The sequence below is a fragment of the Diadema antillarum genome, unplaced genomic scaffold (assembly GCF_040938485.1).
Source record: "Diadema antillarum isolate AM-2024a unplaced genomic scaffold, OU_Dant_1.0 scf00000207, whole genome shotgun sequence".
NCBI lineage: Eukaryota > Metazoa > Echinodermata > Echinoidea > Diadematoida > Diadematidae > Diadema > Diadema antillarum.
The window spans coordinates 736,401-753,675 of NW_027271096.1; the positions used below are offsets into that span (position 1 = coordinate 736,401).

Below are 17,275 nucleotides of genomic sequence, written 5' to 3' on the forward strand. Positions count from 1 at the left end.
AATTTTGCACCAACAGTGTAGAGCGCGATGCATTTTCAGCGGCCTTGCACACGCATTGACATTGAGCACGCATATCGTGCAGTGTGACTGCGACCGAGCAAAATGCTCCTCCAACGAAAAAAACAATCAATGTTAATTTGAAAAATCATCAAATATCAAAGGTCGTATAAGTGTACGATCTTTGATGGTATCCACAAAAGCAAAAAAGAAAAACAAAATTTACGTACCCCCTAGGCAATTACCCCTATGATTAGTGTCTACGGGAATTATTCAATGCAAGGGTTGAATGCAAATGTCTACTGCACCAGTATTCGGCCACCAACGAGCGCCGCAACGTCCCCGGTGCAATTTTGCACCAACAGTGTAGAGCGCGATGCATTTTCAGCGGCCTTGCACACGCATTGACATTGAGCACGCATATCGTGCAGTGTGATTGCGACCGAGCAAAATGCTCCTCCAACGAAAAAAACAATCAATGTTAATTTGAAAAATCATCAAAATACGGGCCAGTTTGTGATGACGGAGAACGAACTTTCATAAATCTAGAAGGACATAGTCCCTCAAATAGGCCTAAACGTAAATTTCGGAATTCTTACGAACATTTGAGCAGCGAAGTCGGATCGTTGGGGAGTTTATGTTTTCGTATGGTAGCGGAAAATCGCAAAGTGAGAAACGGGAAATTTTCGGAATGGTCACTATACCATGGGGTCAAAACTTCAAGGTCACACAGAATTTGCAAGGGTCAACCGATTATCACCAAAATCTAATCGATTCTTTCCTGTCATTATCCAAACATTCCCTGAACATTTCGTGCAAATCCGTTTACCCGTTCTCTTGTTATCTTGTACACAAACAAACAAACAAACAAACAAACAAACAAACAAACATACAAACAAACAAATAAACAAACAAACAAACAAACAAACAAAAACAAACAAACAAACAAACAAACAAACAAACATACGGAACCCTTTACATAACCCCCTGCCGATTTTCATCGGCGTGGGTAAAAACACCCAAAAAAAGACATACATTGCATGCTGCAAAGTCTCCAGAAAGGAAACAAAAGAGCTCTGACTTTTGATTATGTCTTTTTATCTCTACCACCATCAACCCTGCAGGACTTATACAACTTATTTCTAAAGTAGTTCACATCAATGTAGATGATACACTTTGCGAGGAGGGGGGGGGGGCTTTGAGAAACTCGCGGACACGCAGCTTGGCTTACGAAAGTTCTCCGAACATCTTGCCAATAAATCTCATTAAAGCGTGATCTGTCAAACTATGAGATTTTGATGGAGATGAAGATTATTCCCCATTTTGTACCTTCTATCATTAATAGATATATTCAATTTGTCACTCGCAGAAAACGGACAGGATCCTCAACAACTTTATCACTTGAAATGGAGAAGAATTCCTCATCTCATAGCTACCTTGCATTCCAACTCAGAGAATTTTCCATTTGCATTTTGTTTTTAATGGCAAGCCCATAGATTAGAATTGTGTCAGTTTAAGACATCATGAGCTTTCCTAACCATTAATTCTATGATGACAGTACTCAAATATATAAATAAGTAACGTTTATCAAGGAAAACAACAATCACTAAGACTAACAGTAAGCTGCACAGTATGAGTGAAATATGTACATTGGTTAAGAATGAATAAATTGTATCACATGTATGATGTTCACTTACAAAGCTTAAACTTACAGGTGTCACATGATGTATGATATGTAACATGAAAGCTCATTTGTCAAGACTTATATTCACTTCTCAAAGCTTCATTAACTTATCCATTAAATTTACGAGAAATGTGTACCTACCATTTATTACAAATACAGTGATAGGTGGATAGAATTTCACAGTACAATCTTTAAAGTCTATAACAATGATGTTGACATGGTAGTGATGATAACAAAGAAAAAATGGTTGAATTTTTTGTGCTTAATATTACCAAAATCACAAGTAGAGGGAGAAAAAACCTCCTGAAGCTAATGTGGAATTATTGCAATCTGGGGCAGTGGATTAGAGAAATGATGATCATGAAAGTGTAAGCGGGTAGTTATAATTGATAAGCACACACTACAGTGAGGAGAGGAAAATCACTTTTAATCTCTTTGTTCATTAACGCTGTTGTCATCAACGAACCCTCCCAATTTTCATAAGCGTTCAGATGCATGAGAGAGCCTCATTGCAAATTGACACAGTGTCTGCTAATTCTAAGCTCCAGCGGGGGATAATAAAGAATAAAAGATTGCATAGTAATTGAGCAATTTCTGTGCCCTAAAACTTTCTGATTACATTTCCAGTCAGAATAAGTAAAAGCTTGGCAAGTTCTATTTTCTTTTCTTTTTTAACTTCTCTCACTGTCCAAATCAGGACAAGCTACAAATTCATTCAGGAGTTTTAAATTAACATCATATACCATATGATTTATCTGTTATCAGTCCACGCCCACTCCATCCCACCCTCGCAAATGCACCCTGAAGGGTTCACAGGTTTTCATGTATAATATGATGACTCCTTAGTGTATCTACTGCACATTAAGGCACATTTGCACATTCCAAGTCTAATGCTATACCGCACAGTCTGCACTGCCATAGAAACCACAATACTCTTTCACATTGAACACAAGCTACAAAGAGATCAGCACCACACTGGCTATTCTGAGTAAATTTGCACCATAAATAGTAGTCTCTATTGTGAAAGTGGAAATGTTTGCAGTGTGGAAACTGTTGTGCATTTCACAAAACAAGAAACTAGCAAGAAAATGGAAGCTTGCATACTTTTTTTATTCCTTGCTATATGTAACATTATTTGATATTTTGATTACACAGAATTAAAAAAAAAAAACAAATTTGCCTTATCCGGCAGAACACACAAAAATTACTTGCAAAAAAAAAAAAAAAAATCATTTTTATAGTATGCACATCTCATTGGAATCCTTTAGTTACCAACACAGAGTCGCACTGTCTGCACTTCCCACTGTCCAGTGGTTTCATGGACACTATATACATATCTTCTGGAGTCGCTAACCTCACCCTGAAAGTAGAACACTGCCATGAAACACAACCCTCTCCACTTCACTGATTTCATTCGCCTGGAAATTTCATTCGGCCCCATGATACATCTACGTGATACATCTCCTGCAAATTCCAAGAAACAGGGCACTGGCAACATCACACAGTTCTCAGGACTGCCTACAGAGAAAAAAAAAAAATCTGGATTAGAATATTTTTACCTCGCAAGCTACATCTTGCATTCAAGTGCTCACTGTCAGCTCCCACAATTTTTGCCACAGGAAAATAATACTCGGACGCATAGGTACATGTAGCACCATGTATGTCATGATGAATGTACAACATGTGAGCATATTTGTAAATGACACAGTTCTTGTAAGTCAACTTTTCATAATTATGATGTGAAAATATGCTTTATTATTCTTTTGTTGATTTGCTTTGTCTTGCTTTTGCACTGTGACTTGACATACAAAAATCTATCTATGCATTGTACATTTTAAATCAGATACCCGCCTCTTCCTCGATCGTATCTCCTTCTTTTTTTTCTTCTTCTTCTTCTCTGGTAGCACATCAACCATAGAAAATTTTCACTGAGTCGGGCTGACAACGGCAGTGACCGCTCTTGCCGCATGGTCATTCAACTTTAGCTGAGGACTTTTTGCTCGATGTGACTGTCCGCGAATGTGGACTGGGGGAGTCTTGTACGGACAAAACTGATACATCTAACATCTTTTGTCACGTGCTTGCATTCTTCCTGTTTTGTCACATCTCGCATCCATCAGGAGCCATCCCATCACGTCAAAGGGATTACAACTATTCCCGCTTTTCCTCTCAGTGTGGTGTACGTGCAAGATGCTCAGCAGAGAATGCAACTGGAGTTTTAACGAGAAGCGCGATCTTCTTCCTTCTTTAGGCATCTTTCAATACTCATCTTAATTTTGACAAGTGTACATTTATCAGGAGTTTCAGAATTCGTCTAGTTCCAGCAGGTTTAATGGCATCTTTTTTCTCTTCAATTTCAACTCTCAAACTTGATACAGAGCTGGGTCTGTTGAGTCTGAAAACATACATGTAATACATAATGCTGTATTAACCTTAATTTTGATTGAAATGTATCTCCCATTGCTACTTTTTCTTTTGTCTACTACACAAACTATGACTTCTGAATAAATGTCATGAGTTATACAAACTTCTAAAGTAAGGCATAAACTAGGCCCTGCAGCCCACTTTTTCATCCTTCAGTTTTTGCACATTATTCTTTATTTCATATCTTAGAGTAACTTAAGCCCCACCACCCCCCCCCCCCCCAAGTGCCAATAAAAGTTGCTTTGCCATTGCCATAAGATTGCTCTGAATCATTCCTAATCCCTGTGAAATGAAAACAAAAAAGCAGCAATAAATAGCTTGGAGGTTATGCTGGTAAGTAAACATGATGATACACCGCTAGCAGACTGCCACACAGACTAATGGAGGTCTTCCTAGACGGTGATAAATGTATCGCCCCGGCATTCCATCCTGCTGCCAGCAATAGACTCCTCCTCGTCATCCCACAGGCATCTCCATCAGCGGGACCCGCATCACTCCTCTGGTGTTCTACGCCCCCAATATGTCCTCTCTTCCTTACATATGGTAACCTCATCCAATCCCATCCTGCCTCCCCCCCCCCTTCCCAATCTCTATTTGATTAACACATGACAATGCAAGCATTCACTTGACACATTTCATGAAAATGCTAAAACTTTATTGTGTGTGAGTGCACTATACTAACATCCTTTCTTCTCAACAGGATTATCATTAAAACACTTCTAGAATCAAACAATCAAACAATGATTAGTAATGATGAATAATAGAATGAAATATACACAGAAACATGCCTTTGTTTCCAATATATTTTGTCTTTCTTAATCATCTTTGATATGATATTCTAAATCTGGAAGTAGATTGTTTATTTTCATTGGTCTACACATGCCAAATTTCAAGACAGATAGAATTACATTCACTAAAATACACCATTCATATCTTTTTAAAGTATTCAAACATCAAAAGTATAAACAATCTTTACTAGCTGTCTTATTCTGACATCCTTAACTACTCTTCAAATCGGGATATTTTCTCATTGAATCTCCATTATGTGAGGACATAATTCCCTTACAATGAGTATAATAGCAAAAGGTTAGAATTTTGAATAACATCTGAATAGTCTTTTTGATGTAAGATTTGATTTGAAATCATTAAAATGGCAAAGGGTACAGACTACTAAATCACTATTTAAAAAGTCAAAAACACATGGCGGATGGATGGCTATGAACAAATCGCATATTCCCTGTACTGCCTAATATTCAAGTCTTCCTCTCTATTGTGGCTCACAAGTTTTAATCTGACTCTCTATTTGAACATGCCATTGCTTGTTTTCGAATCCTTTAAAAGCCTGATGTTTGAGAAGTCAATCCTCCAATTTGTGTGCCCTTTTCACAACTACAAGTTATTATGATGGGAAGGGAGGAGGGGGATTATGCTAATCGATGTGATCTGCTACTCTGAAGATCTATCAACTCTAAGGGTGAATATATCCCTCCTCTCTAGAACATGCAACTCCCCCTAATGCAGCGTCAAGTTGACCAAACTTTGAGGGTGGCTTGCTAAAACGTGAGTGTGCATCAACAGGATTCGGGTAAACACTGATCAGACAGGGAGGGGGGATTGGAATGAGCCATGCTACACACAAATGACCCCCCCAAGAGCTCAGGGTGACACAAGTTACAATGACAGAAAGTCGCTAAAACTGATCCTTTCACACACATACATACACACACACACACACACACATACACTCACACACACACATACACACACACACACACACACACACACACACAAGAGAAAATACAAAAATATCTCTGATCAAGTGTGATAGCCAAAGAGGCATGAGCGTGGAGAAAGGAACTGGGGCGAATGTTGGCATTACCTAGAAGGAAAAGATGTCACGAACCGCCTGACGATTGACAATGCTCAAATTCCTACCTGCTGATAGCCATCACATTGGAGGGTCATGTTGCCCCACGAAGGAAGTGACGAAGGTATGGACTCGAGCAAATTCCGGGTAAAGTACACTCTACACGGCTAATGAGAAGGGCAGATAAAGCAATTCACATTGAGAATTCATCTGTCATCATGCTTGTCTTACACTACACGCAACCCTATCAGACAATGGTACCCCGAGATTCAAAACTTAATACTGAAAATATGAATTCCATGAAAAAGAAACAAGAATAAAACAAGCGGGTGACAAATTTGGCAAACTGTTGTGTTCAGTCCAGAAATACAGTCCAACAAATTTTGTCTCAAACAATAGTGTTGCATTAATTCTATTTGTAGTTACACTTAGCCATTTCCTGTTTTTGATTAATTTCTATGGCTCTTTGACCAATCAATGTGGGTGGAATCCCTTATGGGCATTAGAAATTATGGAGGTTACTCCGGTGTAACAACAATGCCTAATATCTCAGAATGGATCTACAGCTGGAGATATTTGGAGTGTGTAGAGAAAATTCTAAAGACAGGATATAAGATTGAAGTAAATCAGGAATAGACTTTACAAAAGACAACCCGGGAAATGAAAAAAGCCTTGAGAAAATAATTTCAGTTCCACGAATTGCACAAACCTTCCTGGCACTTAAAATTTCTTCATTTTGGAAATCTGTATCTAATGAAAACTGTTCCCCTGTTTCCTAGAACTAGATTTCATTGACAAAGTATATTTTCACTGTACAGCCACACAAACAAACAAAACACACATACACACACACACATACACACACACACACACACACACACACACACACACACACACACACATATACACAAGCACATACACACAAACACACGCACAAAGCAATATGTTACACATCCTTTTCCCCCCTGAACATCCTTCCATTATGTCAAAATATACCACAGGAAATTTGATTACCAATAAAATTCTTAACTTTGGCGAGAAAACTTTGTCAGAAGGATGCAAGAGCAGAAACCATAAATTCACATCAAACAAGATAACACTGATCCATTAAAGACCAGTCATTCATAAACTATGTTCAAAGCATGTAAGGACTTTGTAATTCACTAAAATTACACTGTACAAGACTGATTACTTTGATGACACGATGTAATTGACTCCATTTAGAATCCACAACATTGATGCTCTTGTCTCATTTTTGGTGGGTGTTACCAGTGATTATGAGAATTTTGAAGGGTGAACGGAAATTGGCAATGTATGGGCCATTAGAGCTTCATATAAGAATAAACCGACTCATGCACACAAGTTCAACTCCTAATGTAGGCGTCAGATCATATGGGTGAGGAAAGATGGTTGATGTATCTAATTCATCATTTACCAGACAATATTCTGATGGGCCCCGTAAAATGTTCATTGAAGAGTAACCATGGATGTGCTTCACACACACACACACACACACACACACCGAATTCAAGACTCATTAACTCTTCAGGATTGTCAAACTTTGATTAGATTACCAGCCACGGAATCCTGAGGCTTCTACTGTACCTTAAAGAGAAAGAAGTGGTAAAGATTGTATTCCCTTCACATCAATCTTTCTTGACTCAAAGCCTAGATTCTACATTAATGCCAAAAGGAAAGAGATCTCATGCACCAGTGGGTTGGCCCCAGCAACCAATTTACCCTTTCACGCTAGTCACTCACTGGATAACCCACAAAATTCAATGGGGAGTCAAACATGGAACATTTGCAAAAAAGAAAAAATGTCTTTCATGCTAGCGTTCTTGTTCTCGCTTGAATTTTTCCTCTGCACCGCAAGTACATTTAATGGCGCATGGCCCGCAAGATGGTATTGGTATACCGACATTCCCTTTTAACCTAGGAGTTTAGCCGCAATGCTTTTTCATTCTACAGCATCACTCGAGACTTTACAGGGACACTGGAGTTTACCAGGGCAGTTTGAGGGTAAGATTTCTTAAAAGTCACATGGTATTTCATCTGGGAGTTTACCTGTGATGCTTTTCGATGCTACAGCATCGGCTGCCAGTTCCTGGTAAATCTCAAGTGAAATTTGCTATTAAGTATAAAAAGGGTATAAATCCTATGACGGTATGCTTGACTTTACGCTTTCATGCTCAAGAAAGTGCTTGTTTGTAACTACAATGTTTCTACACAGATTTCATGCTAATTGAGTAATTATTGACAAGTCTCAATGCATGGATCACATTTCTCACAAAAACTTTGTCAAAACATATGATCGATCATGTTTTGCTTGAATTTAAGTACACATTTTGAAATCCAAATGGTTTCAGCATTTTAAACACCATTGGGGTAACAAATAACTCTACCTTTTATCAATATCCATCACAGTGCCCAGGGCCTGTACATACACGTGTATGTATCCTTGCATGTAAGCTTTTGATCAAGTATTGCATTTTTGATCGACAGGTCACAAAAATAGGTGATAAAGCTGTTGTATGGAATGTTGTTTGCAGTCATGAATTAGACTCTCTGTGTGCCTGAACAACCAATAATGCCAAACACATTGAGAAATGAGTTTCAGAAACAAGATCACTTTAGCAAATTATTCTGTAAGTGTGAAACCTCTCTTCATCTGCAACTTGACAAGGATTTTGAAGATGATCTAGATTACAACCAACACCCCCCCCCCCCTTTTCTAACGTCACCCTCCCCACCACTTCTCCAAACTGACATACTTTCTGGACATGTTTCTCATATGACATGGTTGAGTGCATTATTACAATTTCCCTCGTCCATGTCCACCATGTGAGCTCACAGAGAGGATAATTTCCAGCTGGGCTCCAGTCATCATCCCCCCCCCCCCCCACCATTCAATCGCACGGTGATCCCAAAAGGTTAAACCGCTAAGGCTGTTGAGTCTCCCCAAGTATTGTGTCCTCTCCAATTACCCAGCATTAGCCCATCCCCTACATCTTACTCGGTCTGCGATGCCCTTTGAACACATCAGACACAAGTCCTCTTATCAACCCTCCCTTTGCACTCTCTCTCTCTCTTCATCTCAATCTCTGATCTCTCCTTCTCTTTCTCTCTTTATGAATCTCTCTATCTCTCTCTCTCTTTATGAATATTTCTCTTTAACCTGTTGTAAGACAAAAATATGCCTAAGCTCGTGTTTGTCTTCTTTTTTTTTTCATCCATTTGCACATTGCACAGATCAATCAGCATACAAAATGTAGGTCAACAACTTGTTTTTAAAATTGCACCACTGCAATGGTCAACCTTGTTTACTTTTTGATATCAGCATCCATGTAGTTGATTATCATACAACAATATCATATTCTGCTAAAACTCAAACAAAGTGGTATTTCAAATTCATTTATTCATCCAACTGCTTCTAACCTTTACATCTGCATTGAGTATAATGGCACAAGGTTGGAAATGAGATCTGACATACATTTATTTATTATACTTTTGTCCAGGCTAGCCTTAATATTTCCACTGAATATATCAGGACTAGTAAAAAATATCAAATTGCTTTGAGATTCAACCCACTCTTGCCATATAAAGTGTTCTATAATGTACATTTCTCCATCTCTCCTTCTGCCTTTCTTTCTTTCACACACACCCACACACACACACACTCACACACACACAACCCCTCATGGTTCACCCAAGGTGACTAGTCAGCAAACGGTATCGACCAGGCACACTGTGCTATATGCTACTAGAAGAAGAACACACACACTCAACACCCACACACATTACATAAAGTCAAGGTAGCAGTTAGTCTTCGATGTGCAAACCACAGTTTGCTTTGATTTCATCCATATAGGATGCTCACAGCACTGTGATTTTGTCATAGCATCATCACATGGCTGCCACGTGCTCATCATGTAAAAGATAAGATAAAAAATAAAAGACTAGAGCAAGCAACTGCGGTACAGTCAACTGAGATTCCCTTCACTTCCTCATACAGTCACTATATGCCATACATGTTTATGGCACTTGTTTGCATTTTGATGGATTTACTAATCTTGACCACTGATCAAGGGTTGATTCTAAGCCCTCTCCACACAGCCAAAAAAATAGAAATTAAACATATTTTCTGACATACTTCCAAATGCTTTATACCAAAATAGCATTATCACCTGGCTTACCAAAAAGTAATCCCTAGCCAAAAGACAGCATTTTTACTTAACTTTGGTGGCCTTAGGCCTTGATCTTTTACTCCTATAATTGCAGGCAACTATGTGATTATTCACTCCTGTCTTCACACCATATATTACCACTGGAAATTCCTAGCTGATGATGTGGCTGGAAAATAACTTCTTAGAATTGACCTTAAGGGATTTTGCCTAAAATCTGATTTGCCAATCTTCATGTCATGTAGCTTGCCTGGGCCAGGTCCAAAAAATCATCCAAAATTTAATGCCTCATTCACCCTGAAGAGTGGAGCCATTAAAATATAGTTGCAAATTGACCTAATTAAAATCATAATAGGCTTCAAAATGCACCTTTTATTTGCTTTTAGACATTGTAATATTTTCAGCACTTCAGCAAGTTTTATATGAAATATGCCTAGATAGGCAGAAGAAGAAAATCAGGATTAGGAACAACAGGGGGCGTGTTAACAAGTACAATACAAGCCTTCATGTATCATAGTATATTTTCGTGAAATCATGGACAAACAGGAACCAAGCACCCTGTGTTTCACCTGCCCTCCTGCCTACCTAAACTTTTACACTTTAAATGTTACCTATATTCTAATAAAATGATCATATAAAAATGACGATCAATAATGATATCACGCTCTTGTAGAATTCAAGTTTTATCAAAACACTTTTTTTTAAAATCCAGTGGTATCTACATGAAGAGGTGTGAAATGTTTAATTTTATTGAAGGATGCAGAGGTATTTTTTTGTGATGGAGACCTCACTTTCATTTTCCTCATATTAGCCTTTATTCAAGTGGTAAATTGAGTATAACCATCCTCTCTAACTCAGGCAAAGAATGCATTAATGCTTTCCATCATGTTACAATGATTCTAAAGAGGTACACTGTATATAACGTGAAACTCAGTATTTCATGGTCGGAGGGGGAGGGTTAAAAAAAGGTTGAGCTCTTTACCATTCTTTGCATGACCTCTGCTGATGAACCGCGCATATTTCCCTTTGAGTCTACCCACTATGAATGACTCTCACTACTACAAGGTTGCCATGCACCATATCCTTTTTTTTTCTTTTTTTTTTTGTGCATTCCACCCTGTCCCATCCCCGCCCCCATTCCCAGGGCCTGATGATCAGAAATGGCTTTCAGCCACGCCTGGAATATTGGCAGACTGATGAAGCGCTTAGCCAAAAGTGATGGCAAGTTACTCCAATTTTCGGCCAGTCTCTTTTCCGCATGCCCCATCACATCAGTCGGAGGGGCACTCCCCATTAGGCTGACATGGGCCAGGTAAAGTGCCGTTAAACCGACTCGTTTACGGGGTAGGCCCAGATGCGGTAGTGTTTGCAAAGCACCATATCTACTCAAATTAGTCTATTGCCCCCTACCAGTCTTGAAATATATCACCGCAACACACATATACTGTATATCCAACATGCCTTTTAACTGATACAGGTATAGGCTAACTCCCAATAGCCATATCATGGATGAGACATTCAGGAGAAAATTTGCTAGGCATAATGTATTCTCTACAAAGAATATACCACACATGCACATGATCACTCTCAAAATCTTTATCATGGATTTTCCCCATACAAAATCATGATAAATTGAAAAGATCAGGGTGATTTAGTCTTATATCTCAAACATCACTTTTACAGTAAAAAATAAAATAAAATACAAGAAACAATGTTTTTTTTTCACAAATCTTTACTAGAAATATACAATTTTTCAGCTATACCTTATAACGTCGAGAGAGACCTAATGAACAAGCTTACCATATTCATGGAAAATATACTGTTATATTTACTGTTTAGCACACCAAGGTTTTTCATTCCCTTTTCTGCGATACTGGAGCTGTTCACTTGTAAGCAAAAGCAAGTAGGCCGAGCTAAATATAGGTGTGACTTTGGACGTGCACTGACTGTATTTTTAGACCTTATTGATGCTGAATGCGCCTTGCAAGAATACAGAATTTCGTGCAGCTGCAAGCAAAGCATACCACGCCACAAAGGTGGCACACTGCATAAATGCATGCTTGTTTACTCTCGGTTTATCAAAAGTGCTACGGGAAACGCCTGTATGAATGCTAAGATTTCCACCCGGCATTATTTTTCTACCGATACACGATAATTCACAAACAGCAGGTGTGGAAACGAAATGTTAAATTGATTCCGCAACTATCACAGTATGTCGGGGAAAACCCAAATCAATTCAGTTTACGTACAATCCATATGCCTTCACTCCCAGCAGTGCAATAACACATGTGTGCACATTGGCAATTTGACAACCATTTTTGCTTAGGAAGACAAAACAAAAGTGTCATTGACCGGTAGTTATAATTGAAGTGTGTACCTGCCAGACACATTCAATATAATCACCACTTGGAAGCATTACCACAACCAGGCCATATAATCTCTGAACCTGGATCCTACGCTGGTTAATATGTCATAAAGACTTCCATTGCAGCAAGAAATAAATCAGTAACATCATTGCTATCACTAGCAGGGAGGGAAACAAAATTTACATGAAAATTTTGTTCAAGTGACTGCTACTGAATTAGTGAAAAAATCACTGTGGGCGTGTATATTTACCCCCCTCCCCCCCTCCCCCCCCCCCCCCCCCGCAAACATGTCCACTTTTCTTCCTCTTCCTATGTATAAAATCATTATTCCTATGGATACTCAATGAGATGGGGAGACCTTATTCATATCAATGCAACTCTATGATCTTTGCACTTTGAGTGTAGACTACACATGAATACTGATTCTAAGCTCACTTATATGATATGAGCAAATCAGAACAAGCTAGTCTGAAACAAGGAAAAGTAGAAATTACGCGGTGGGTAATATATGTCCCCGCTGGAAGTAGCATTTTGTAGCAAAATGTACAATATAGGTCAAAAATCAAGGTCAAAGGTCAAAGAGGTCAAAGGTCAAAATTCTGTGTAGGAGTTTTGAAGCCCTCACCTAGTGCCATCACATAAAGCAAACGGAATCGAAATCGGGTTAGAAATGGCGGAGTAGCATTTTGTAGCCAATGTACAATATAGGTCAAAAATCAAGGTCAAAGGTCAAAATTCTGTGTAGAAGTTTTGAAGCCCTCACCTAGTGCCATCACATAAAGCAAATGGAATCGAAATCGGGTTAGAAATGGCGAAGGAGTAGCATTTTGTAGCAAAATGTACAATACAGGTTAAAAATCAAGGTCAAAGGTCAAAGAAATCAAAGGTCAAAATTCTGTGTAGAAGTTTTGAAGCCCTCACCTAGTGCCATCACATAAAGCAAACGGAATCGAAATCGGGTTAGAAATGGCGAAGGAGTAGCATTTTGTAGCAAAATGTACAATACAGGTTAAAAATCAAGGTCAAAGGTCAAAGAAGTCAAAGGTCAAAATTCTGTGTAGAAGTTTTGAAGCCCTCACCTAGTGCCATCACATAAAGCAAACGGAATCGAAATCGGGTTAGAAATGGCGAAGGAGTAGCATTTTGTAGCATTTTGATCACACACGGACGCACACACACACACAGACACACGGACACACGGACACACACACGTACGGAGCCCGTTTCATAGTCCCCTGCTCGAACTCGTTCGGCGGGGACAAAAATAGTCAAGTCATAGCATGCTGAAGATTAAAAAATATACATACACATTAAACATCAGCTATTCGGTGTTAATTTCAGACACAAATCACTCAAAACAGTCATTCTTTTTTCTACTTTTTAAAGTGTAAGGCTAAGGGTTTTGATTTGATGTACATAATACTGGTCTCTTTTTTTTAATTATTTATTCTGCTACTCATAACCCAACATAATGACAATTTGAGAGAAAACAAAAGAAATTCACCAGCTTCATCTGTAATGTGTTGACATACAAACCTATCAACTCAGCCAGCTCGGTTAAAAGTAAATTCAATATTCACCAATCAAATTGCTACTTATTCTTGTATATTATGCTGTCATTGCTAATATGTTGTTATCACATCCCATACATGTCTAAAATAATTGCAAGTACTAAAGCATTTGGTAACTTTTTATTTTGCTGTTAAAAAGAAATAAATACACTTTATACTGTGTGACACTCATATCTCAATACGTTGTGGGAGTCAATCAAATTATCAATTGTCATGGGTTAATCACTGGCCTAATTTTGTATCCTGTGCAGCCATGCTACGAATACGTCATTGTCGAATGAATCAATTTTGCTTTCTAGGTCGGCAACTTACTGCTACCAATAGTCGCCAATCAGGGGCAAATGAAAGAAATTGGGTTAGCTAGATAAACAGCATTTGAGTAAGATTTGTCGATACTGTGCCTAGATATGATGGCAAGAAAGAAACACACATTCATTTTCCCAAAAAAAAAGCAACCTAACATCCCCAGTCCACCAGATTATCTTTGTCAATAACAGAAAAATCCTATCATTCATTCAAGGATTTTTGCTGCCTGAAGAATGCAGAAGTGAGACCACTGTTCTGCAGTAATCATCTCACTGTGGTAGCCAGAGTAGTCACTGCTACTGCAATTGATTCAAAAGAGGCCCAGCTACTGAAATCTTTGTCTTTAAATCCAGCGTAATCTTCTTGGGGGCAAGGCTCAGTGCCAGGAAATACTTTGTACATTTTTAGGAAGAGATATTGTAGATTTTATACACACATATTATCGAGAGCACATAAGAAGCTGAAGTCAATAATTCAAAAAGGGACTGAATGGAAAACAGGCAAGATCTTTAATAGCATCCATCAAAGACATACATCACTATTCATTTTAATAGCAACAGCAAGAGCTATGCTCACGAAAAGCTCTGGACTTCCAACTGACACGAAACCCCAAATATATACTTTATGCAGATATAAAAATGTTACACTAATGTATCTCTGTTTTACCAAGAAACTTGTTCAAAACTTTCAAAGAATCAGTAGAAGACTAATCTGCAATGCATCTGCTATGTTCAAGGTGGTCCATGAGCACTGCATTTGAACATCAAACCAATTTCTGAGAGGTCATTTTATGTATCTTGTATTTGCATGCTCTATTTTATCTAAATTCTCTACACCATACGGCAACTGAATTAGCCCCTTAAACCAGACACTCTCACCCTTCGTGCATATAGACCAATGACCAAATATGATCAGAAATATTTGACCCTGGCCGATCCTCACGCCCCATCTAAGTTTGCTTGATAGGCAGATTGAGAAAAAAGCATGCCTCGGCTGGATTGTATTACCATACCATCTAGGCACACAAGCATTACAGACTGGTGACCCCGTCTCCGACTCCCTTGCGTTCCTCCTCGTGTCTACCCACATCCTGCATGGCGTGAGATGAGGGGGCATGCCACCAGTCTTGCTCATGTCTCAAACTTTCTGGTGACCATCAAGAGAGGCCTTGCAGACGCTCCGGCTGCATGGCTGTTCATTTCAAGACAGCTATGCCAGAGACTGGTGCACCAAGTTCGGCCTTACCACGGTATCACGTCAGCCATGGCAGTAATGTGATAGACAGGATTGATTACCAGTCTGCCATGGCTCAGATTTCTAATTAGTTGGACGGACCGACACAGTTAATTGCAATATGATGTAGCAGCTTCTTGATGTATAGCAAGTGCAGAATATGATGTAATTGCTGTATTCTGACGTTAACCGTGACAATAATTTCCACAATTGCAATTTAGCAGACCAAGATATTTCAACCATCATAGTAATGCAATTATTCTACGTTGGTATTCGATGTCAACAATTTCTTTTGACACATATTATCTATGCTCACAAGCCTGTTCATGATGTAATGACAAAAATAATGTGTTTATCACAACTGTGTTGATTTAATGAAAAATACGGTATGGCTTTAAAAAGCGAAGTAGGAAGAGTTTTAAGTAAATGAAAGGAACGTAAGCAGAGCAAGATGGGGGGAAAAAAAAGAGCTAATGGAATAATCTCAACATTCATTATTACCACTGAATATGCTTGAGTTAAAGTCTAGTACTGTACTTTAAGCTTCTGATTATCATGATGATTTATCATTTTCAGTCAAGAGAGCAAGTAAAGCCCAAGTTCAAATTTGCAAGATTTACAAACACTGGCACTTCGTTCATAATTTGGTTATTTTGCTTCGTGAACTGCTAAAGTCCAGGTTATGACAGTATGATGTTTCTGAAAAGAAAGTAAACAAAACAATTATTACAGCAGTTATTTCTCACAGACTAGAATGATACAAGGCATTAACAACACTAAGAGATTATTGTTGATTTATAATTTCTTGAAATCTGTGGACAGAATTTAAACCTTGCTCAGGCAGAGGGACAGAGTACAAGCAATAGCCAAAAGGAATTTAATTCTAAGTTCCATTCATAATGTTTAAATTTGGCCATCTTTTATAAAATAACCAGCGTAGCATGTTTAACTTTAATCTTCAGAGCTGAGCTCAAGAATTTATTGCTACACCTACATGTACATTTCTTACATCTGGCCCACAAATCAAACTCACTGAGATTTGCAAGCTACACTGGATGCTGTGAAGATGGTAAGTTTTTTTATTTCCAATTGGTTCACTATCAAAACATTATGTTGATACTCAACATCTCTGTTATTGCTACTTCTACCAATCTGTTCGGGCACAATGTAAATGTCACATTGAGATGGCGGCACGGGAAGGGTTAACAAGTCACTGCTCTCACAGACGTGGCCAAAAGCCAAGGATGTTAGGCGCAGTTCACCTGCATTGCAATGCCCCCGCTGTGAAGCAAACCAGGGCCTTCCACCCCGCCCCCTTCTCCTTTCTCCCCCTGCCCTGCCCCATCACAGTCTGGCAACCATGCAGTTAATCTTGGCCCAGATTCCAGGCCAGACCTCGCATGCAACACACCCTGCATCTCACACACCCCACTCTTTTAGAGATGGTGTCTGCAGGGTTGGCATGGCAACAAGGCCACGGAGAGAAATCGCACTGTACACTAGTTGTGTAAGAGCCTCGATCCGCAGGCACCCTACAGGGGCAGAGGTATGCATGGATCACTGATTTCGCTCTCAAGTAGCACTCTATTGGATAAAGTGTCTTTTTTATACCCACTGGCTCTTGAATGCTGATGTAATCTCTT

General features: G+C 38.9%; 1 protein-coding gene across 1 annotated transcript in view; it reads right to left on the minus strand.

Moving 5' to 3' along the window:
• LOC139724118 (voltage-dependent L-type calcium channel subunit alpha-1D-like) overlaps positions 1-17,050 on the minus strand; it is a 110,384-nt gene extending 93,334 nt beyond the window's left edge. The window contains exons 1-2 of the mRNA XM_071635319.1: positions 16,895-17,050; positions 15,434-15,489 (exon numbers count right to left, since the gene is read on the minus strand). Of these exons, the coding sequence (XP_071491420.1) occupies positions 15,434-15,489; positions 16,895-17,050 (212 nt within the window). The remainder of the gene's footprint in view (positions 1-15,433; positions 15,490-16,894) is intronic.
• Between the last annotated feature and the right edge of the window lie 225 nt (positions 17,051-17,275).